We start from the raw sequence: 24517 nt of genomic DNA on the forward strand, positions 1-24517 counted from the left end.
GTCCGGAATTATAATCTGAAGCCCAACGATTCAAACCTGCTGCCGCTCTTTTATGGGATGCCGAGCGAGGACGCCCTACAGTTCGTCCGTGATTTCTGCACTCAAGTGCAGACCTTCCCTCTGTTGGACCTCACCGAAGATCAGTTGAGACTCAAGTGCCTACCCTATGCACTCAAGGACCGGGCGAGAACGTGGTTATTGTCCTTGCCGCCGAACTCCATCACTACATGGGGAGAGGCGTGCGAGAAGTTCATGCTCAAGTACTACCCCAACCACAAGACTCAGGAGATTAGGAGTCAGATAATGAACTTCCTGCAAGGAGCTGACGAGCCCCTCCACGAGGCTTGGGAGAGATTCCAAGAGCTCCTCCGCCAGTGCCCACAGCACCAGTTAGCACCCGTCATGTTGATGCAGTTCTTCTATGACGGATTGATTCAGACGGCACAGTTCATGGTGGACAGCACAGCAGGGGGCAACATTGCCCGAAAGACAGCTGATGAGCTCAAGGAGATCTTCAACACTCTTGCCGCGAGTTCTCAACAAAAATCAGTCAGAGGAAGGAGGGTCGAAGCCCATGCTGTAGCCCCAAACAATGAACTGCAGAAGCAAGTAGCGGACTTGATGAGGCAAGTTCAACATCTAAGAATGAACCAGGTGGAGCCTCCACCCGTTCAATCACCGCCAGTTCAAGCACCGCCAGCTCAGGCACCGTCAGCAGAAGGATGTGGCATATGTGGCGATTTTAGCCACGGAACCAACGAGTGCCACCGAATGGGGGAGTTCACACCTGAAGGGGAAGCAGAGGTCTATGCTGCCCAGGGATACCAGGGGAGACCTCAATTTGAACAGAGGCCCATGTTTAATCAAGGGCAACAGAATCCCAACTCGGGGTGGAGAACTCAGCAGAATTCTGGATGGAGGAACCAAGCGCCTGGCCAAGGGTCGGGACCAAATCAAGGCAATCAATTCCGCCGCCCTCCTCAGCAATTTGGGTATCAGAATCAGCAGCAGTTTTACCCACCTCAGCAGCAGTTCCCTTTTCCTCAGCAGCAGAACTACCCTCAAGCTTACCAGCAGCAGCCCCCGCAGTATCAGCAGTACCAACAACTCCCTATGCAGCAGGGGAATTTTCAGCAGCAGCAGCAGCAATTTCAGACTGCTCCCCAACAGTTTCAGAAGCAAGCCCAACCGCAGAAGCCGACTCTCGAGGACACCATGCAATCTTTTATGGAGATGACCAAGCAGAGCATGGAGTCCCAGTCGGCTACAATCAAGCGTCTCGAGACAACCGTTGGGCAGCTCTCCGGGACATTGAACCAGATGCAGCAGCAGCAACAACCAGGGAAGCTCCATGGACAAGGATTGCAGCCTCACCAAGCTCAAGCAGTGACTGTTTTACGCAGTGGGAAAGTGGTGAACAACAAGGTGGAAGCCCCCGTGGAAGAACCACCCAAGGAAGCCCGCATGGAAAAACAAGTAAAGGAGCCGCTGCAGCCAAGAGAGGAGGACAAGGAGAAAGAGAAGGAGCCCGAAGTGAAGCTCCACAAGGCTGTCAAGCCATATAAGCCACCGGTCCCCTACCCAAGCCGGTTGAAGAATGAAAAGCTGGACCAACAGTTCACCGATTTCTACAACATGTTGGCAAAGGTCAACGTGAACTTGCCATTGCTAGACGTGATCAGGAATGTCCCAGCTTACTTGAAGTTCTTTAAAGAGTTGGCCTCCAAGAAGAGGAGGTTCGAGGACAACGAGAAGATTTTGGTGTCCGAGGTTGCAAACTCCATAATGCAACAGCCCTTACCGACCAAGCAACGAGATCCAGGTAGCTTTGTGATTAATATTACTTTGGGGAATGGTAAGGAGGCCTCGGGGATGCTAGATTTGGGGGCTGGAATAAATCTAATGCCTTACTCTATTTTCAAGCAATTAGAGTTAGGAAATTTGAAACCCACTCGTATGTGCTTGCAATTAGCCGATAGGTCGGTAAGGTATCCTCATGGGGTAGTGGAGGATATCCTTGTTCGAGTGGGTGGGTTGATTGTACCTGTGGATTTTGTTGTCTTGGAAATAGGAGAGGTACACGAAAATGGCAAAGAACATACCCTTTTGCTAGGAAGACCATTCATGGCAACTACTAACACACTGATAGATGTTAAAAATGGCACAATTAAAATGACTGTGTTAGGAGAGTCAGTGTCTTTCTCTGTGCATCATAATCGTGCTATGCCATCTTCCTCGCTCACTAATGAATGTTCTTACATTGATGCTATTGATGGCTTGGCCGAGATGTTCTTTGTGCAGGAGCAAGAGGTTGTTGAGGTTTTTGCAGGGTCTGCGGACATGGAGGAGTTTGCCCGTGAGGATGAAGAAAGAGAGCGGGCCCGCAGAGCTAAGCTCCCCATTGATGAGGCCGTGGTGATGGACTATGCCACGAAGATGAAGTCAACCTTGGAGCTCAAGGAGCTCCCCAAGAATCTCAAGTATGTATACTTGGAAGGAGAGGCGGAGAAGCCCGTAATCATATCTGCCGAGCTTACGCATGAGCAAGAGTTGGCATTGATGGAGGTTTTGCGGAAGAACAAAGCAGCTTTCGGATGGGGCCTTGCTGATATCAAAGGCATTAGCCCTGCTACTTGCATGCACAGGATCCACCTTGAGGAAGGGGCGAGGCCCAAGAGAGATGGCCAAAGGAGATTGAATCCAGTCCTCATGGAGGTGGTTCGCAAGGAAATCCTTAAACTATTGGCGGAAGGGATCATCTACCCGATCGCCGATAGTGAGTGGGTTAGTCCGGTGCACGTGGTGCCGAAGAAAGGAGGGATCACTGTCATCCTTAACGACGATCAAGAGTTGGTGCCAACCCGCCCCGTGACGGGATGGCGCATGTGCATCGACTACAGGAAATTGAATGCAGCCACCAAAAAGGACCACTTTCCCCTCCCCTTTATTGATCAAATGCTTGATCATTTAGCGGGTCATAATTTTTATTGTTTTCTTGATGGACTTTCAGGGTATTACCAAATAGCCATTGCACCAGAGGACCAAGACAAGACGGCGTTTACCACTCCCTTCGGCACCTTTGCGTGGAAGAGGATGCCGTTCGGCTTGTGCAATGCACCGGGAACTTTCCAACGGTGCATGATGTCGATCTTCGCGGAAATGATAGGTGATTTTGTTGAGATCTTTATGGATGATTTTTCCGTGTTTGGTTGCTCTTTTAATGATTGCTTGGCGAAAATCGATTTGGTGTTGCAAAGGTGCATAATGAGTGGGTTGACTTTAAGTTGGGAGAAGAGTCACTTCATGGTGACTAGTGGCATTGTTCTTGGCCACGTCGTGTCTAAAAATGGCATAGAGGTTGATAAAGCCAAGGTAGAGGTCATTCAAAAGTTGCCTCCACCTATTGATGTAAAAGGGATTAGAAGTTTCCTAGGTCATGCCGGGTTTTACCGGCGTTTCATTAAGGATTTTTCTAAGATTAGTCAGCCTTTATGCCGTTTACTTGCCCAAGATGTGCCTTTTGATTTCAATGATTCTTGTATGCATGCTTTTGAGTTGCTAAAGTCCAAGTTGAGCACGGCTCCAGTCGTGGTTGCACCCGATTGGGCAATGCCTTTTGAAATCATGTGTGATGCTTCTAATTCCGCCGTGGGTGCGGTTCTTGGTCAACGTGTTGATAAGATGTTGCGTGTGATTTACTATGCTAGTTTGACTCTCAATAGTGCACAAGTGAATTACACCACCACTGAAAAAGAGTTGCTTGCTGTGGTTTTTGCTTTAGATAAGTTTCGTGCTTATATTATCGGGTCTAAAGTAATTGTACATAGTGATCATGCCGCTCTTAGATATTTGTTGACTAAATCCCAAGCTAAGCCACGTCTTATCTTGTTGTTGTTGAGCAAATGGCCCCCCCTACTATGATTCTTTTACTTGCTTTTGAGCGCACCTTTGTTTCTGGCAAGAGTCCCTTGTGATCTTGGTTTTGTGTTTGTTGGGTTGTTGTCCTTGTCCACTTTGATTGATTTATTCATGCATAGTGTCTTGTTGGATTAACGTTTTGGGTGCAACACCTTGATGAGCAATTTTTGATGTGATTTGTCCGGTAGATGCTAGGAGGAGTGCTTTCATTGTAATTGCCTAATATCTTATCTCTTTTGAAATTTGGTGAATTCGGGTTTGTTATTGAGTTCTTGATAGCTCTTGGTCTCTGCTCCGCTGATGTTTAGTCATGAGCAAGGGGAACCACGCGAGAACACTTTGGATCACCTCCAAATGTTGTAATCTCGTGAATTATGGCTTATCTGTCAAGAGCAAAAATAACGAATTCCAAAAAAAAAAAAAAAAAAAAAAAAAAAAAAGAGAAGAGAATGAATGTGATTTGATTGTAAAGGTGATTACATTAGGAAGCTCACTCCTAGCGGAGAACTGGGTCTGATCGGATTAAATTGTATTATCTTGTTGTTGCATGTTTAAGCGTTAACCTTGGACACTTTGTGGGAATGTTGAAATCTTGAGGGACATGGATTGGTTTGAGATTTGTTGGTGAGTAAGATCACAAGTGATTCTCGTTTGATGATTTGGGTGTTGCTTGAGGACAAGCAAATGATTAAGTGTGGGGGGGTTGTTTACCTCATTTCTGAGTGTTCGTTTTGTATGTTTCAGCATTTTTTCGAGCATGCTCTGTGCCTTAAAGTATCTTCTTTTACTTGCTCGTTCATCTTTTGTGCTCTTGGGTGTTACTTGCAGGTTATCTGGTTCTCGGGCGAGTTTTAGAAGTTTTGGAGGCCGTTTTGAAGAGCATTGGAGCAGCCACCGCCGCCTCACGGCGGCCGCCGCCTCAGCGCCGCCCGCCGCCTGGCGGCGCCCGCCTGTTGCTGATTGGAGAAGAGCTGCGAAGGGGGTAGGCGGCGGCGCCGTAGGGCGGCGGCCGCCGCCTGCGGCGGCCGCCGCCTCCCAGGCGGCCGCCGCCCACGTTTTTCGGCAGTTACGTTTCAATGGGTTTAAAATCCATTTTTATGGTTTTTTTGGCGAGTATTCTGATTCCAGCAGCCTCTAGGGCGATTTCCACACTTTCTCCTTGGTTTTTAGAGATTCAAACATTAACATATGCTTTTGGGGATTCATTGGATCACCGTTTATGTCAATCAACTTTCCATCAGATTAGTTTACTTGATCGCTACGTTTTGTAAGAACTCGCTTGATTCTCTTAAGTTTATTTTAATCTTTTGGTTGTCTCTTTATTCGCTTATGCTTTTGAAGAATGTGATGATCTTAGATTATTTTCATTGATGTGGTTGACTCTTGATAATTTATGAGCTTCGTTGGTTCGTTGTGTTTGCCTACAGATTTCTCTTAATTGTGAATGCTTAGAATCTCTCTTATGGTGATTAAAGCTATCTTTGAATTTGAATCTGATGCTTGCTTTAGTTTTCGTGCCTAGGAAGCAATTAATCGTTGTTATGAGTTTATGATCGTTTTGTTTAGAGTACTAGATTTAAACCCTAGTTGATAGGCTTAATGTTTAATCTCTATGTTCTTAGTTGTTACATGTCTACTGCATTAGTTAATTTTTGTTGCTTTCTTCCGTTTATGTCTTGGTGATAGAGTGTGAGATAGAGCCAGACCCAACTACCCGATTAGAGTGTTTAGGTTTCCTTTCCGTTTCTTGTGAGTAATACAATTAAAGCCCTGCTTAGCCTTCCTTGAGAGACGACTTGGGTGAGCTTATTACACTAGGACGACCTCGTACGATTGCGAGTCAATCTCTTAGGTGTTTTGGGTTGAGTCAATCTTGAACATAACCTTCTGATGCAATTGGCCGAGTCCCGGGACTCGGAAGTTTTGAATGTGAAGGTATTGGTGACTAAACCCTCTGTCTTGGCCGGTGCGGGCTTATTCTCCCGCTATCCCATACTTCGCGAGGGTATTGAATGTGCTTATTTTGCTGTTTTAACATTAATACTTGTCCTATTCTGCTTTTGTGTCCGCTTCTCTTAACTTGCGAATGTTTGCTTTGTTCTTTGGGTTGTGTTTCTGCCGTGTTTTTCATTTTGTTTACTTTGTGTTAGGTATGGATACGTGGAAAACACTGACGCATGGTGTCGTTGCTAGTTTCAACTTTTCTCAGGGGGGTGCTATTGAACCATCTCTAGTTGCGCAGACTGTAGGCAGCGCTGCGCGAGCCATTGCCGCGGGGTCTTCCAGCTCTCGGCGCCCCCTAGTTGATCCCTTCCAGCTTCGCGATGAGGATACCGAAAATATGGAAAAGAGCGATCCCCTGGTTCTGAAGAAGCGAAAAGGTGTTTCGACTAAGAAGCAATCTCAGCAGAAGAAAAAGAAAACCCCAACGCCTGTGGTGCAGCCGGAGACCGTCATTCTGAACTCAGAGGATGCCACCTCCTCTGCTCGGATACTTGTTTCTCCTCACCGTCCTTGCGATGTTGGGGTGTCCTTTGGAATGGGCATCGCCCCTCGTGCCCTTGGAGATCTGACCGATGAAGAATGTCGGTCTCAAATGATCGCCCAGATTGCTCCGGCTGATCTCCAAGCTCGGGAGTCCTTGAGCCGCCAGCAAATGGCAGATGGCCTTCTGATGACAATTGAGACGATGAGCTTATTTTTGTTCATTCTGTTTGCAACGATGCGTGTTGTTGTTTTTGTTTGTTTGTTCCTTTGTCTTCTAGATGAGTGTTCCCTCAGTTCCTTTGTTATATTGTCTGCGCAGGCTAGGGTTGAAAGTCTGGCCCTTGCTCGAAGACTCCTCGGTGCAGAGGGCGAGGTTCAGGCCAAAGATAAGGAGTTCCTAGCGGTGCTGGCCCGGTGTACTACTACTGAAGAGGAAACTCGCCGTTTGCGAGAGGAGAACGAGAGGCTGAAGGTTGAGAGGTTATCCGTTGATACAGAGCTGGCTCGGGTTCAGGGAGAGTTAACGCGTGTGAATCATGAGAAGGAGAAAGAGCTTGCGGCAGCTGCTCAGGATTGTTCGGAGAAGTTGGCTGCCCTCAGGCAGGAGATCGTGGCGAAAGAGAACTTGGCTTTCCAGAATGGCATCAAGCAACATTGGCTGAGCTATTTTCTTTCTTCAGAGGGTCACGCGTTCTTGCGTATCATGTTGCAAGAGACCATCATCGCATTCACCCGTACCCCCGAGTTGCTGACTGCTGCAGCCCCGGCGTTGCAATGTCTTGTCAAGGAGTCTACCTAGATTACCCTTAACTTGACTCAAGCTTCTCTTGAGCAGAGGGCCCTGTGCGGAAATGAGGCGGTGCTGAACGCCATCGATTCCAATGCTCTTGGAAAAATTTTGGGTATCCGTGCTGATTCGCCACCAACTCCGGAGTGGTGGTTCCCTGTCATAGACAAGGCCATTAACTTGTTTGTGATGGGACGCGGTGCTGACCCTCCGCCTACTCTGCCTACCCAGCCCTTTGTTAGGACGCCTTATCTGGACGCGATCCGTTCTCGTATCCGATCAGTTCGGGGTAACTACCTGGGGGGTGGAGTGTTCTATGAGCCAGCTCCCGTGGTTACGGCGGCGCCGCTCTCTCCAGCACATGAATCTCCACAGCGTGAACCCTCCGGTAGGGACAGTGGCGGTGACATGGACGAGGAGATGCAGATGGAGAAGCCCCTGACTCCGACTCCCAATCCTTAGATTCTGAAACGTTTCTATTGTTTGGTTTGTAAAAACTTTGAATATTTGTCTCTGATACTCGGACCTTTTTCATAACAAATTGGCATAGCTCGTTTGCTATTTATGTCTAGATGGATCTTCCTTATCTCTTTTCCTTATGTCTTTGATACTTAAGGATGAATTCTCTTGTATGCCGTCTATTATCTCCACGTTGTTTGTTGGTTGCTATTTCGCATTTCTTTTTGTTTTCGCTGTGACTGCAGTCAAACATGTTGAAACTGAACCTGTTAGGAATATGGTCAAATCCTCGCCAGAGGAGTCAAAGAAATCCTTGCCAGAGGACTCGGCAAAGTCCTTGCCAGAGGAATCGAGGTGCCAGAGGAATCGCAAGTGACCTTTATTATTATTTGTGGACCCATGGCTCCTCCATGGGGATCTCTGTCGATTACTTATGCCTTGTGCTTATCTGTGCAGACTTATAATGTTGGTCTGCGCCGATTGGAGACTTAGATTATCGTGATTTTAGGGATTGCAGTTAATGCCTTAGACTTTGCTATATACGTCCTGGATCGTGCGGTCAAAACCTTCGTCGTGCAATTTATGCCTTGAATTTGTGCAGCTACTACCTTGAATTTGTGCAATTAATGCCCTCGTCGTGCCATTTATACTTTGAACTTATGCAATCTATGCCTTGAATTGTGCAATTGATGCCTTGAATTTGTTCAATTTATACCTTCAATTTGTACAATTTATGCCTTGAATTGTGCAATTTATGCCTTGAATTGTGCAATTTATGCCTTGAACTGTGCAATTAATGCCCTCGTCGTGCAATTTATGCCTTGAACTTTGCAGTTAATGCCTTGAATTGTGCAATTAATGCCCTCGTCGTGCAATTTATGCCTTGAACTTTGCAATTAATGCCTTGAATTGTGCAATTAATGCCCTCGTCGTGCAATTTATGCCTTGAATTTGTGCAATTGATGCCTTGAATTGTGCAATTAATGCCCTCGTCGTGCAATTTATGCCTTGAACTTTGCAATTAATGCCTTGAATTGTGCAATTAATGCCCTCGTCGTGCAATTTATGCCTTGAATTTGTGCAATTAATGCCTTGAATTGTGCAATTAATGCCCTCGTCGTGCAATTTATGCCTTGAATTTGTGCAATTCAATTAATGCCTTGAACTTTGCAATTAATGCCTTGAATTTTGCTTGCGCCGTCTTCTTAACCTGTGTTGTAAATTATGTTGAGGAAAATATAAGAGGTGAATTTCCCCTAAAACCATAGATCTTTATTGATGACGACCATGGCCCCAGACCTCATTAAAACCCCTGTGGGGAAAAAGAGTATCTGGTCTACATAATGATGGGACATGTGTGAGGTTCACACATAGAATTTCTTGAGGTGGTTGATGTTCCACGGCCTCACGAGAGCTCTCCCCTCCTGATCAGACAAATGATAAGCTCCGCCTCTTAAGACTTCAGTGATAATATATGGGCCTTCCCAATTAGCTTCGAACTTCCCGGTGGCTTTTAGGGCATCCGCGCGCTTAAGTACTAGATCTCCCTTCTGGAATCGGCGCTGCTTGACCTTCTTATCGTATCCCGCTTTGATAATACTTTTGTACTTGGCAGCCTTGACCTAGGCTTCTTCTCTCTTTAGATCTATGAGGTCCAGCTCGAGTCTGCGCAGTTCCTCGTTCTGCGCCGGATCATATGTACAAATTCGATGTGATTCTAACCTCACTTCTGCTGGAATGACTGCATTTGAACCATAAACCAAAGTGAACGGGGCTTCTCCTATGGCTGTTTTGGGACTGGTACGTAGCGCCCACAGGACCGTGTCCAATTCCTCTGCCCATCGTCCTCTGCTTCTTTCCAATCTTTTCTTGATTCCCTCACAGATAGTGCGGTTAGCCAGCTCGACTTGACCATTGGCTTGGGGATGGGCTACTGAGACAAATCTTTGCTCGATGCCCATCCTTGAACAAAAAACCTCGATTTTTTGACTAGTGAACTGTGCTCCATTATCCGATATTAGAACTCTGGGCACCCCGTATCTGCAACAGATGTTTTTCCAGATGAACTTTTCGATGGTGGCCTCATCCACCCTTGTTACAGCCTCTGCTTCCACCCATTTCGAAAAATAGTCTACTGCCACTATCAAGAAACATTTTCCTCCCGGTGTCGTTGGCAGTTTACCCACGATATCAATTCCCCATTTGTCGAAAGGATATGCCGAGTACATTACCCCCATTTCTTCCCCTGGGACGTTAATTCTTGGCGCATGTCTTTGGCAAGATTCACTTTTCTTTACATAAGCTTTGGTATCCCTGTCGATGCCAGGCCAGTAAAAACCTGCTCTGATGATTTTTCTGGTCAAGTCTTTGTATCCTACGTGGTTTCCACAGCACCCCTAATGGATTTCCTTTAGAGCGAACTCTGCCTCTTCCGATGATAAACATTTGAGGAACGGATGTGTGAAAGATCTCTTATAAAGCTGGTCGCTGATCAAGCAAAAATTCTCATATCTAGCATACTTTGTTGTGTCTCCCTCCATTCTTTCCCCTGTGCGTAAGAAATGAATAATTGGGGCTCGCCAATCATTCCCCACTTCGATTGCGCAGATTTGGACCTCTGGGCTCTTCTTTGGCTCAAGTAAGAGCGTGATTTCATCGTTCCACGATTGTTCGACGGCGCTGGCCATCCTTGCTAGTAAATCAGCCCTTCGATTTTCTTCTCGGGGTACTTGTATTATTTCCAGTTCTTCAAATTTTTTCTTGAGTTGTTGCATCTGATCATAATAAGCTCTCATTCTGTCGTCGCGAACCTCACATTCACCTCTCAGCTGCTGGGCTACTAGTTGTGAATCGGTCTTGATTATTGCTGTGTCTGCTCTAAGCTCCTTCAAGATGTGGGCGGCCCTTATCACTGCCTCATATTCTGTCTCATTATTCGACAGCTTGTCCTCGAACTTGATCGCAAACTGGTAGGCTCTATCCTCTGGTGATTTAATGTATATTCCGACTCCGCACCCCTCCTTGGTGACGGAGCCGTCGACCTGCGTCGTCCATAGTCCTCGCAACGGCCATCTCGTGGTCTCTTGGATGAAGTCAGCCAAGGCCTGTGCTTTAATGGTTGTACGAGGTTCGAACGTCACATCATACTCGCCCAACTCAATGGCCCATTTCACCATTCTTCCTGCGAGGTCTGGCCTCCCCAGAATTTGTTGAAAAGGTAGCGCTGTTCTGACGATAACTTTGTGTGATAAAAAGTATGGGCGCAACTTTCTTGCTGTGATCATGATAGCGTAAGCTGTTTTCTCCGCTGCGGTGTATCTGATCTCCGCTCCTTGGATGATTTTTCTCACAAAGTAAACTGGCTTCTGCATACCCCCTTCCTCCCACACTAGCACAGCGCTCAAAGATTCTACCCCCACCGAAGTGTATAGATATAATGGTTCCCCCGGTATTGGCTTGGTCAGGACGGGTAGTCCTTTGAGATATTCCTTGAGGTCCTCAAAGGCTTGCTGGCACTCGTTACTCCACTCGAATCGACTTCTCTTTCTCACAATTTTGAAGAAAGGCAGACTTCTTTCTGCCGACCTTGATATGAACCGACTTAGTGCAGTTATTCGTCCGTTCAGTGTTTGTATTTCTTTGATGTTCCACGGCGCTGTCATGTCAATAATAGCTCGAACCTTGTCTGCATTCACTTCTATCCCCTCAGGTGTAACCTTGTATCCCAGGAATTTTCCCGACTGAACCCCGAAAGTACATTTGGCTGGATTGAGCATGAGCTTGTGTCTTCGTATAACCGAGAAGATTTCCTCCAAGTCGTCTGCATGTGTGCGTGCTTCAGCGCTGCGTACTAACATGTCATCTACATAGACCGACACATTCTCTTTCAATTGATCTTTGAAGATTCTGTCCATCATCCTCTGGTACGTAGCCCCCGCATTTTTTAGTCCAAACGGCATACTCACATATGCGAAGATCCCTGCGCAGACTGCGAATGCTGTTTTAATAACATCGTTCCTGTACATCTTAACTTGATGGTACCCTTGGTAAGCATCCATCATCGACAAAAGTTCACACCCTGATGTAGCATCTACTAACTGATCAATCCGTGGCAATGGATAACAATCCTTTGGGCAGGCTGCATTGAGGTCCCGGTAGTCCACACACATCCTCCAAGTCTTAGCTTTCTTTTCCACCATAACAGCGTTTGACACCCACTCCGGGTATTGCACTTCTACGATATGCCCAGCCTCTAACAACGCCTGTACCTGCTCTCGAATAGCAGCGTCTTTTTCAGCACCGAAGTGTCTTGTCTTTTGTTTTACTGGCTTGATCGTGGGGTCCACGTTCAGTCGATGCTCGGCTAGCTCTCTGTCAATTCCCTTTAGGTCCGCCGTAGTGAACGCGAATACGTCAGCGTTTCTGCACAGGCAAGCTATTACCTTTCTTTGCAGCTCTGGTTCCATATGTGCCCCGATTCTGGTAGTAAATCCCTCCTTATCCGTGAAAAGCTCAATAACCATGCACGTATCATTGGTGGTGACGAGGGGTATCTTATCATTTCCCCCTTGGAGCTCTGCGATCTCTCTCCGCTCGGGCTTTGAAGCTGTGATCGCTCCGGTTTTTCCCTTCTTGCTTGTCTCTATTTGGTGTACTGACCTTTCCCGTTTTTGTCCCGAGTATTGAGTTAATACTTGTACGTGACATTTCTTCGACACAGCCTGATCTTCCCACACTTCTCCAATTTTGCCTCCCTCCAAGGGGAACTTCATCTTCAAGTAGAGAGTAGAAATGATTGCTTTAAAAGAGTTCAGCGCCGGTCTCCCAAAGATCATGCTGTAAGAGGGTTTCTGTGCATCGATGACCAAGAATTTGACCATCCGAGTCTTTTTTTCCTTGGTTGCCCTATCGTCATTGGCAGTTCAATTGTTCCCACCGGTAGGACTGATTCCCCTGAAAACCCATAAAGATGAGCCACGACAGGCTCTAGCTTAGCCTCTAAACCCATTGCCTGCCAGCATTCCAGGTATAAGATGTTGACGGCGCTGCCTGAATCGACAAAGATGCGATGTATCAACACGTTAGCTACGTTGGCGGAAAATACCAAGGCGTCGTCATGAGGATAGAATAGAGGCCTAGCATCCTTTGGGCCAAAAGATATTGTCGGTTCATCAGACGCAGTGTTGACTGTCATGACAGATTGGTCGTAGTATCCAGATTTGACTGTGCGGGCTAATTGCTTTTTGGCCCTGTTAGAGGTTGGTATATCATTTTCTCCTGTGATCATGTGCACTTCTCTGTCATATTGAATATGATTTGCGGGGTTGTGTCTATCCTGACTGTCTGGTCTATGATCTCTTTTTTCTCTTCTCTCCTCATGTCTGTGTCCTCTCTCCATGTCCTCATGGCCGCGGCGGGTGTCGTCCCGCCGGCGCCGCTCATCATCCCTGTCTTGTCTATGCTCATTGTAGCGGTGTTCTCTGTATGCACCTCGTGGTCTTTCTATGTATCGGTCCAGGAACCCCTTCCTTACCAAGATTTCTAGCTGATTGACTCATCCTGAAACACCTAGCGGATGGACTCGAATTTATACGAGGTCGTCTTAGGGTGGTAAGGTGACTCAAGTCGTCTCACAAGGAAGACTTAGCAGGGCTCTAATCGTGTTGCTCACAAGAAACTGAAATGAAACCTAAACACTCTAATCGGGTAATTGGGTCTGTCACTATCTCGCTATCTAATCACCAAAGCATAAACAGACGGAGCAATAAACATTAACTATGCAGTAGAAAAGAACAACTTAAGAACACAAGGATTAAACAAGAAAACTATCAACTAGGGTTTCATTCTCGAACTCTAAACCAAACGATCGTAAACTCATAAACATCAATGAGTAAACACTAACTAGGCAAGAACTAAATCAAGCATAAGATTCGAATTCAAAGAAAGCTTTAATCTCCATAAAAGAAATCCCTAACATTCTCCAATGAAAGAAAACCGAGAGCAACAATAACGATCTAACGATTCTCATAAATTATAAAGATTCAACGATCATAATCTCAAATCATCACATTCATCAAAAGCAATAAACAAGAATTTAAATAAACCAAGGGATTCAAATTACTAAGGTAAATAAATGGGTTCTTACACAACGTAGCAATCCAAGGAAAACTAATCCGATGAGATGAGAGTTGGCATCACAAGCGATCCAACGAATCCAAAAGCGAAAGTAGAAGTTTAGAAACTCCAAAAACCATAGAAAATAGTCTAGAAATCGCCCTAGAGGCTGCTGAGTTCGAAAGTGTGAAATAAAACCCTAAAAAACGGTTTTTATATACTGAAACGTAACTGCCGGATTTGAACAGGGACGGCGGCCGCCGTGAGGGCCCTTCGCAGATTTCCTCCAAGTATTGCACAGCCCGCGCCGCAAGGCCGCGGCTGCCGTCTCGACGGCGGCCGCCGTGGCACGGCGGCGGCCGTGCGCCTGCCTTCAAAACTGCTCCAAACTAGCCAAAAAACGCTTGACAACTCACGAATCCTGCACACGACAATAGCACACCCAAAAAGATCATCGAGCACGTGAAAAATAGGGCAAAAAGTTATGGAACATGCTCGAATGCACAGCGGAAACATACGCAAAAACTACCCAAATACGAGGTAAACAACCCCCCCACACTTAAATCCTTGCTTGTCCTCAAGCAACAAACACAAAATCGAAAGAAAATCCACAAGCGATTCTTCTCACCAAGCAAACACAACCCAATCCAAGTCCTTCAAGAAATCAATGTCCTACAATCAAGTGTTCAAAGCTAAGATTTAAAAGTGCAACAACAAGGTGATACAACTCAATCCGATCAGACCCAATTCTCCGCTAAGGGTGAATTTCCTAATGCAATTTCCTTGACAATCATGTCTCATTCCTTTTTCATATTCTTTCACTTTTCACATCACACTTCTCTCTTTTTGGGGTCAAGTTATTTTCGCTCTTAATAGATGGGCCATAATTCACGAGATTGCACTTTTGGAGGTGATCCAAAATGTTCTCGTGTGGTTTCCCATGCTCATAATGAAATCATTAGAGGAGCAGAGACCCAGGCTATCAGAAACTCAACAACCAACCAAACAATTCAACACAGAGACAGATATTAGGAACTTGCACTGAAAACACTCCCCTTAGCATCTATCGGACAAATCACGTCAAGAGTTGCTCATCAGGGTGTTGCACCAAAACCTTAAACTAATTACACTTCTTTGGGGACAAATCAACCAAGATTAACAAGGACAACAAACCACACAGACACAATCCAGAATCGCCAGTGAATCACCATCAATCATGTGATGTACTTAAAAAAAAAAACAGGCAAGAAAACAAGCGGAGGGGACCATTCGCCCCAAGACAAGCAAACCGGGCACCACAACCAAGCATGCAACGTAGTGACAAAGCATCATAAATTCCGCATGCGGCACAATCAACAACACAACCAAGACAGGACCATAAGACCCCCACAACAAATAAATAACGCCCCTCCCCCACAGAGAAAGACTTGCACTGTCCTTAGGGCACAAAAAGAGAAAGTTTAAGAACATCCCTGAATAGGAGTGCAGCCAAAACGGCGACGGCGGTAGAGAGGGCGGCGACCACAACCTGTAAAACGAGCAACCACAAAAACCCACAAAAGAAAACAGCAAAAAAACAAGAAAGAAAAGAAAGCAAAGAAAATATGTACAAAAGTGGGTAAAAGGGACGCTCAGTTGGGGCCCCGAGGGGGGCCCGGGGGAGGGTGCCGGAATTGGACCTGGTTCTGCAAGGAGAAGGCGGCCCACTGCCTCTCGAGGTCGGCGATGTAGTAGTTGGTGTCGGTGAGGCCCTGGTTGGCGTCGGTGAGGCCCTGGTTGTAATGGGCAAACCGAGCATCATATGCCGACACTTGGTCATGCAAACGTGTGACGTCCTCACCGATGGTATTGACACGGCCATAGATGTCGCCCAACTGTTGCTGCATGGGCGTCACTTGGCCACCAAGGTGGTCCAAATGACCATAGATGTCGTCGATCCTGTTGTAGATGCCGCCCACCGAGTCCTGCACTGTATCGAACGGGAGTAGACCTCCTGGCGGAACTGGCCAAATGACTCGTCAAAGTGGGCCTGAAACTGCTGAAAGGCATTGGAAGGGCCGGCCTCAGGATCATAAACGAAAGCAGGTGGTGGCACGGGCTCCTCCTCCTCGGCATTATCGTCCTCATCATCGTCATCTAAAACATGGCGCGCCGAGGATGACGTACCCTCGCCCCGGTTAAATTGCTGCAAGATTGCACGAACCTTGGGGCGTTTGGCCTGTGGAATGATGGTGAAATCAGAGGCCACAAATGTTTTTAGCTCAGAGCGATCAATCGTCCTTATCTCAGAGGCGCGCAGGTGGGCGGGGACCTGGGTCGGCGGGAAGAGACGGAAATGGAGGGCCAGGGCGGTAGAGATTGGGGTCAGGGAGGACTTGAAACCCCCGTACCGGGCCATGTTGTGAAGCTGGTTCCAAATGATGGTGGTGGCGTCAATCGTCTTCTCGCGCTTTGCACACCATAGCATATAGAGTTCGGTCGCATTCACTTTGTTCGCCTGTTCCTTGCCCACAATGCAGAAGGACAAGAACTTGTGTAGCACGCCGATGTCGGCGTCTATGAGTTGATTGCCCGGGGCACCCTGGCCGGTCCAAGTGGGCAAACCCGTCAATTCTTTCCAAGCTTTAGCGGGCACCCACGTATCCGGGATTCCCTTCAAACGCTTCGGGTGAAGCCCAAAGACTTCATTCATGATCCGGTAGGTGACGACGCATGGCGTATTGAGCATGCGACAATAAAGCTCGGACTTGTCGGCGGTCATGTTGAGGGTGCAAAGGAATTCCAGATGTAAAGGGAGCAAACTCGGTGGCGTCGTTTGTGAGAACTTGAAGAGTCCCATATTCTTCAAATGTGTCTCGATGGCTTGGTCAAGCTTCAACCTTCGGAGCAATGGCCAATCGAGACAGCGAGGTTGGGTGACTTGCTTCCCTTTGAGTGCCTTCCACCGAGTGCCCTCCCAATCTTCAAAGATGGCGAACGGGGAATTGTAGACATGGCGGATGTCCTTTGGTGGCGTGGGAGGACGGGGGGGCGGATAGGCGAGGCCGGCGGGCGACTAGAAGAGGCCGGGGGGCTAGGTGGGGCCTCATCCTTGTCCTCGTCGACTATGAGGTGATGGTGGGTATGGGCTGGCGGTGGTGGCTAAGCGGCGGTGGGGATGGTGGCTGAGGAGTTTGGGAGGGAAAGGAGAGAGGCGTGGGAGAGAGAGGCGGGGGGTGGGTGTGAGGCAGCTAGGGTTTGGGTCTTTAAAAAGGGAGTGGGCCGGGCCGGGCTGGGCTGGGTTGGGTTAGGACTGGGTTGGGCTTGGGGGGCGACGGCGGCCGCTATGGCACGGCGCCGCCGTGACCCCCCTTCGGGGTTTGTGGGATATGGCAGCTTTAAAAGTGGCGGCGCCCGCCGTGAGGCGGCGGCGCCGTGGGCGGCGTCCGCCGTGAGACGGCGCCGCCGTCCCCCCCCCCCCTCCCCCCCTTCGGCGTTTTGTGAAGTGTTTGAAGGTTTTGGTGGTGCACAAGTGGCGGCGCCCGCCGTGAGGCGGCGGCGCCGTGGACGGCGCCCGCCGTCCCCCCCCCCCTTCGGCCTTTTGCTGATTTTTGCTATCCAGCAGCCAAAATCACATCCTTCAAGCTTGGGGACAGTCCGGTAAGCCTATTTCCTGTAACACCACTATAGAACACCAATGAGAACCCAACTAAAACCAGCAACAACAGGATACAACACCTCAAGGACTCACTCCACACAAAACAAAAAGGAAAAGAGAAGAGAAGAAACGTGGGTTGCCTCCCACGAAGCGCTCTAGTTAAGGTCGAGAGCTCGACGGTATTAAGCTTGTCAAAACGTTGGGTCGTGGAGTGCTTGGGACTCAACTACAACGGCAACCACTTCATGCTCCAAGTAGGGCTTCACCCTATGCCCGTTGACGGTAAACGTCTCTTCATTGTTCTCCTTGCTTAATATCACAGCGTCATGAGGGAGAATCTCCTTAAGAATGAAAGGGCCACTCCAACGAGACTTGAGCTTACCCAGGAAGAGTTTCAACCTTGAGTTGAACAAAAGAACCTTCATTCTGGGTTGGAGATTCTTTGGCACAATACGGCTATCATGCAACCTCTTGACTTTATCTTTGTAGATCCTTGCATTCTCGTACGCCTCGTTGCGTAATTCTTCGAGCTCTTCCATTTGCAATGCTCTGTGCTTCCCCGCAGTTGTAAGGTCGCAATTTGTGGCCTTGATTGCCCAATATGCTCGGTGCTCAACCTCCACCGGTAAGTGGCATACTTTACCGTAGACAAGGCGGTAGGGGCTCATTCCCAGGATTCCTTTGAAGGCTGTGCGATACGCCCACAAGGCATCATTGAGCTTAAGAGACCAATCCTTACGGGAGGGTTGGACCGTCTTTTCCAGTATGCCCTTGATTTGCCGATTATTTGTTTTGGCTTGCGCCGAGGTCTGGGGATGGTAGGGTGTGGCCACCTTGTGAGTGATGCCGTTTTTCCTCATAAGCTTCTCAAAAAGCTTGTTGCAGAAGTGTTTGCCTCCATCACTGATTATGGCCTTGGGGAATCCAAACCTACATAATATGTTCTCCTGCACAAACTTCAAGACGACATTAGCATCACATGTCCCTGTGGGGATGGCTTCAACCCACTTGGACACATAATCGACGGCAAGCAAGATATACTCAAAACCGTAAGACATAGGAAAGGGGCCCATGAAATCTATGCCCCACACATCAAAAATCTCCACAACAAGAATGCTCGTGAGGGGCATTTCATTCTTGCGCCCAATGTTCCCAACTCTTTGGCACCGATCACAAGCAAGATAAAAAGAATGAGCATCTTTGAAAAGAGTGGGCCAAAACAAACCGGATTGGAGGACCTTATGAGCCATCTTTTGTCCACCAAAATGCCCACCACAATGGGCTTCGTGGCAAAGCCTCAACACTTGTTGTTGTTCCACATCTGGGATGCATCTCCGAATCACCTCGTCCTTTTCTTCTCTTGGGATGTTAGATCGGGTCTTAATTCCCCACAAGCAAGGTAATTGACGATATCAGGAAACCAAGGCACAGAGGCAATTTCATAAGTATGTTCAAACGGGAAGGACTCATGTATGACATCTTGACTCGATTCAACCACATTATGCTCAAGTCTAGATAAGTGATCGGCAACCGAGTTTTCACTCCCCTTCCTATCCTTAATCTCAAGATCAAACTCTTGCAATAATAAAATCCAACGGATAAGGCGTGGCTTAGCTTGGGACTTGGTCAACAAATACCTTAGTGCCGCATGATCACTATGGACAATTACTTTAGAACCAATAATATAAGCACGAAACTTGTCTAAAGCAAAAACCACAGCAAGCAACTCTTTTTCAGTGGTGGTGTAATTCACTTGTGCACTATTCAAAGTCAAGCTAGCATAGTAAATTACACGCAACATTTTATCAACACGTTGACCAAGAACGGCTCCCACAGCGGAGTTTGATGCATCACACATAATCTCAAAAGGCAATGACCAATTAGGTGCAACAACAACAGGTGCAGTGCTCAACTTAAGCTTCAGCAATTCAAAAGCATGCATGCAAGTTTCATCAAAATCAAAATCCACATCTTAAGCAAGCAGACGACATAAAGGTTGGGTAATCTTGGAGAAATCCTTAATGAAACGCCGGTAAAACCCGGCATGACCTAGGAAACTCCTTATGCCTTTTACATCAATTGGTGGGGGTAATTTTTCAATCACCTCTACCTTAGCCCTATCAACCTCTATACCATCTTTTGACACAACGTGGCCAAGAACGATGCCACTAGTCACCATAAAGTGACTCTTTTCCCAGCTAAGAGTTAGCCCACTCTCTATACACCTTTTTAACACCAAATTAATTTTACCCAAGCAATCACTAAACGAATTACCGAACACGGAAAAATCATCCATGAAAATTTCAACAAAATCACCTATCATTTCCGCAAAGATCGACATCATGCACCGTTGGAAGGTCCCCGGTGCATTGCACAGCCCGAATGGCATCCTCTTCCACGCAAAGGTACCAAATGGGGTGGTGAACGCCGACTTGTCCTGGTCCTCCGACGCGATTGCTATTTGGTAATATCCTGACAAACCATCAAGGAAACAGTAAAAATCATGACCAGCTAAACGATCCAACATTTGATCAATGAAAGGAAGAGGAAAATGATCCTTCTTTGTGACGGCATTTAGCTTCCTGTAGTCAATACACATACGCCAACCCGTGACCGGGCGGGTCGGCACCAACTCCTTGTTGTCATTCAGGACAACTGTGATCCCTTCTTTCTTGGGCACCACGTGCACTGGGCTCACCCACTCACTATCGGCGATAGGGTAAATGATCCCTTCCGCCAATAGTTTGAGTATCTCCTTGCGTACTACCTCCATGAGGACGGGATTTAGTCTTCGTTGGCCATCCCTCTTAGGTGTTGCTCCATCATCGAGGTGAATCCGATGCATGCACGTGGCTGGGCTAATGCCACTAATGTCGGCAAGGCCCCACCCAAATGCCAACTTGTTGCTCCTTAGCACTTCCATCAACGCCATTTCTTGCTCATGCGTGAGCTCGGCGGATATTATCACGGGCTTCTCCTCTCCTTCTTCCAAGTATACGTATTTGAGGTGTTTGGGGAGATCCTTGAGTTCCAACTTGGGCTTTTTGCACTTCGTGGCATCTTCAAGCACCACAGGCTCATCAATGGGGAGTTTGTCTCTTCATTCTCTCTCTCTTTCCTCGGCTTCCCGAGCAAACTCCTCCATATCCGCCGATCCTGCAAAGACCTCCACTATCTCTTGTTCCTGCACATAAACCATCTCGGTGAGGCCATCAATAGCATCTATATAAGAGCATTCATTAGTAAATGAAGATGATGGCAAAGCGCGAGTATGATGCACAGAAAAAGACACGGACTCTCCTAACATGGTCATTTTTATTGTTCCATTTTTCACATCAATCAACGTGTTAGTGGTGGCCATGAATGGTCTTCCTAGCAGTAAAGTATGCTCCTTGCCATTCTCATGAACTTCTCCTATCTCAAGCACAACAAAATCGACAGGCACGATCAAACCTCCCACTCTAACTAGAACATCCTCAATGACCCCGCGAGGATACCTAACAGATCTATCTGCCAATTGCAGGCACATTCGAGTGGGTTTTAAATCGCCTAACTCTAGTTGTTTAAAAATAGAGTACGACATCAAATTAATCCCTGCCCCCAAATCAAGCATACCCGAGGCCTCCTTACCATTCCCCAAAGCAATATTGATAACAAAACTACCTGGATCTCGTTGCTTGGGTGGCAAGGGTTGTTGCATGATGGAATTGGCAACCTCGGACACAAGAATCTTCTCATTGTCAATAAACTTCCTCTTCTTGGATGCTAGCTCCTTAAAGAACTTCACATAGGCCGGTACATTTCTGATCACGTCCAGAAGTGGTAAGTTGACATTCACCTTTGCCAACATGTTGTAGAAGTCGGTGAATTGTTGATCTTGCTTCTCGTTCCTCAACCGACCTGGGTACGGAATCGGTGGTCTGTAGGGCTTGGTGGCCTTGTGAAGCGTCACTGAGGGCTCTCCTTGCTGCTCTTCTTCTCTCGGTGGGGGTAATTCTTTCACCATCTCCTCCTCACGAGTTTCTTTAGGGAGCTCGTCAGTGGGGGTCTCCACTTTGTTGTCCACTTTCTTCCCACTCTGTAAGACTGTAACAGCTTGAGCTTGATGAGGTTGCAATCCTTGTCCATGGAGTTTCACTGGCTGTTGCTGCTGTTGCATCTGGTTCAAGGTCCCTGAGAGTTGTCCAACGGTTGTCTCAAGACGCTTGATTGTAGCAGACTGTGATTCCATGTTCTGTTTGGTCATCTCCATAAAGGATTACATGGTGTCCTCGAGAGACGGCTTCTGCGGTTGAGCTGGCTTCTGAAACTGCTGGGGTGCATTCTGGTATTGCTGCTGCTGCTGAAAATTCCCTTGCTGCATAGGGAACTGTTGATACTGCTGATACTGCAGGGGCTGCTGCTGCTGCTGATAAGCTTGCGGGTAGTTCTGCTGCTGAGGAAAGGGGAACTGCTGTTGAGGTGGGTAAAACTGCTGCTAGTTCTGATACCCAAATTGCTGAGGAGGGCGGCGGAATTGATATCCCTGATTTGATCCCGACCCTTGGCCAGGAGCTTGGTTCCTCCATCCAGAATTCTGCTGAGCTCTCCAACCAGAGTTGGAATTCTGTTGCCCTTGATTAAACATGGGCCTCTGCTCAAACTGAGGCCTCCCTGGGTATCCCTGAGCAGCATAGACCTCTGCCTCCCCTTCGGGTGTGAACTCCCCCATTCGATGGCACTCGTTGGTTCCGTGGCCAAAATCGCCACATATGCCACATCCTTCTGCTGACGGTGCCTGAGCCGGAGGTGCTTGAGCTGGCGGTGCTTGAACGGGTTGAGGCTCCACCTGGTTCATTCTTAAATGCTGAACTTGCCTCATCAGGTCCGCTACTTGCTTCTGCAGCTCATTGTTTGGGGCTACAGCACTGGCTTCGACCCTCCTTCCTCTGACTGATTTTTGTTGAGAACTCGCGGCCAGTGTGTTGAAGATCTCTTGGAGCTCATCAGCTGTCTTCCGGGCAATGTTACCCCCTGCTGTACTGTCCACCATAAATTGTGCCGTCTGAATCAATCCGTCATAAAAGAACTGCATCAACATGACGAGAGCCAACTGGTGTTGCGGGCACTGGCGGAGGAGCTCTTGGAATCTCTCCCAAGCTTCGTGGAGGGGCTCGTCAGCTCCTTGCATGAAGTTCATTATCTGGCTCCTAATCTCCTGTGTCTTGTGATTAGGGTAGTATTTGAGCATGAACTTCTCACACGCCTCTCCCCATGTAGTGATGGAGTTCGGCGGCAAGGACAGTAACCACGTTCTCGCCCGGTCCTTGAGTGCATAAGGTAGGCATTTGAGTCTCAACTGATCTTCGGTGAGGTCCAACAGTGGGAAGGTCTGCACTTGAGTGCAGAAGTCACGGATGAACTGTAAGGCGTCCTCGCTGGGCATCCCATGAAAGAGCGGCAACATGTTTGAGTCGTTGGGCTTCAGATTGTAATTCCGGACTGCTGTGGGAAGCACTATCGCTGAGGTGCTAGTGTTCCCGATGACCGGCCTGGAGAAATCTCCCATGTACTGTACGTTCCGCTCCGCCATGGCTTCTTGGTGAGGATTGGGATGAACTTCTTCTTCTTCTTGCTCACGCCCTTCGCCGTTCTCCAACGGATCTTCTAAGTCAACTGAGCGTGAATCCTCAAAGTCTTCCAGAATGGGGTTGGAAGTGATTCTCTCTTCACAGTCTTCCTCTCGAAACTGTGATTCCACAAGGTTTCTCGAACTGGACTCGGACTCCTCCTCCAGGCTTGAAAGGATCTCACGGGGTCGATGTATGTTGTCGTAGTAAGGTGCAAGCTTCCTCTTCAAACTTCTACGTCCTTGCATACACAACACGAACAAACAAATCAAACGCACCGGAGGGAGAAAATAACCGAGTTAAAAGAAAGAAATAAAAATAAACACGGAAAACAATGCAACACAATCAAATGCCTAAAGCCTTCCCCGGCAACGGCGCCAAAATGTGACTCATCCTGAAACACCTAGCGGATGGACTCGAATTTATACGAGGTCGTCTTAGGGTGGTAAGGTGACTCAAGTCGTCTCACAAGGAAGACTTAGCAGGGCTCTAATCGTGTTGCTCACAAGAAACTGAAAGGAAACCTAAACACTCTAATCGGGTAATTGGGTCTGTCACTATCTCGCTCTCTAATCACCAAAGCATAAACAGACGGAGCAATAAACATTAACTATGCAGTAGAAAAGAACAACTTAAGAACACAAGGATTAAACAAGAAAACTATCAACTAGGGTTTCAATCTCGAACTCTAAACCAAACGATCGTAAACTCATAAACATCAATGAGTAAACACTAACTAGGCAAGAACTAAATCAAGCATAAGATTCGAATTCAAAGAAAGCTTTAATCTCCATAAAAGAAATCCCTAACATTCTCCAATGAAAGAAAACCGAGAGCAACAATAACGATCTAACGATTCTCGTAAATTATAAAGATTCAACGATCATAATCTCAAATCATCACATTCATCAAAAGCAATAAACAAGAATTTAAATAAACCAAGGGATTCAAATTACTAAGGTAAATAAATGGGTTCTTACACAACGTAGCAATCCAAGGAAAACTAATCCGATGAGATGAGAGTTGGCATCACAAGCGATCCAACGAATCCAAAAGCGAAAGTAGAAGTTTAGAAACTCCAAAAACCATAGAAAATAGTCTAGAAATCGCCCTAGAGGCTGCTGAGTTCGAAAGTGTGAAATAAAACCCTAAAAAATGGTTTTTATATGCTGAAATGTAACTGCTGGATTTGAACAGGGACGGCGGCCGCCGTGAGACGGCGGCGCCGTGGGATGGCGCCGCCGTAAGGGCCCTTTGCAGATTTCCTCTAAGTATTGCACGGCCCACGCCGCGAGGCCGCGGCCGCTGTCTCGACGGCGGCCGCCGTGGCACGGCGGCGGCCGTGCGCTTGCCTTCAAAACTGCTCCAAACTAGCCGAAAAACGCTTGACAACTCACGAATCCTGCACACGACAATAGCACACCCAAAAAGATCATCGAGCACGTGAAAAATAGGGCAAAAAGCTATGGAACATGCTCGAATGCACAGCGGAAACATACGCAAAAA

At 47.4% G+C, this 24517-nt stretch overlaps 2 protein-coding genes and 2 non-coding genes across 4 annotated transcripts; 1 reads left to right on the forward strand and 3 right to left on the reverse strand.

The window, feature by feature from the left end:
* Nucleotides 1–286: 286 nt before the first annotated feature.
* Nucleotides 287–392, reverse strand: LOC130996348 (small nucleolar RNA R71). The gene has a single exon (XR_009092531.1). It is a non-coding gene; the product is annotated as a small nucleolar RNA R71 (small nucleolar RNA).
* A 9655-nt stretch (nucleotides 393–10047) lies between these two features.
* LOC130994260 (uncharacterized) lies at nucleotides 10048–12486 on the reverse strand. Its single transcript, XM_057919301.1, has one exon. The coding sequence runs from the start codon at nucleotides 12484–12486 to the stop codon at nucleotides 10048–10050; it is 2439 nt and encodes an 812-aa protein (XP_057775284.1).
* Nucleotides 12487–20502: 8016 nt separating this feature from the next.
* Nucleotides 20503–21648, reverse strand: LOC130994261 (uncharacterized). The gene is made up of 2 exons (XM_057919302.1): nucleotides 21066–21648; nucleotides 20503–20912 (listed from the first exon to the last, which is right to left on the reverse strand). Exons 1-2 carry the CDS (start codon nucleotides 21646–21648, stop codon nucleotides 20503–20505), a joined length of 993 nt encoding a protein of 330 aa, XP_057775285.1.
* An 844-nt stretch (nucleotides 21649–22492) lies between these two features.
* Nucleotides 22493–22598, forward strand: LOC130996345 (small nucleolar RNA R71). The gene has a single exon (XR_009092528.1). It is a non-coding gene; the product is annotated as a small nucleolar RNA R71 (small nucleolar RNA).
* The last annotated feature ends 1919 nt before the right edge of the window (nucleotides 22599–24517 follow it).

The sequence above is a fragment of the Salvia miltiorrhiza genome, chromosome 7, assembly GCF_028751815.1.
Source record: "Salvia miltiorrhiza cultivar Shanhuang (shh) chromosome 7, IMPLAD_Smil_shh, whole genome shotgun sequence".
NCBI lineage: Eukaryota > Viridiplantae > Streptophyta > Magnoliopsida > Lamiales > Lamiaceae > Salvia > Salvia miltiorrhiza.

Bases quoted from the DNA above. Each gene is read 5' to 3' on its own strand.
- LOC130994261 (XM_057919302.1), bottom strand. From the start codon at position 21,648: ATGACCAAACAGAACATGGAATCACAGTCTGCTACAATCAAGCGTCTT. The intron at 20,913-21,065 runs GTAGTTTTGTTA...TGCAATTGGCAG, and splicing joins ACCCAAGCAACGAGATCCAG to ATAGATCTGTTAGGTATCCT.
- LOC130994260 (XM_057919301.1), bottom strand. From the start codon at position 12,486: ATGATCTTTGGGAGACCGGCGCTGAACTCTTTTAAAGCAATCATTTCT.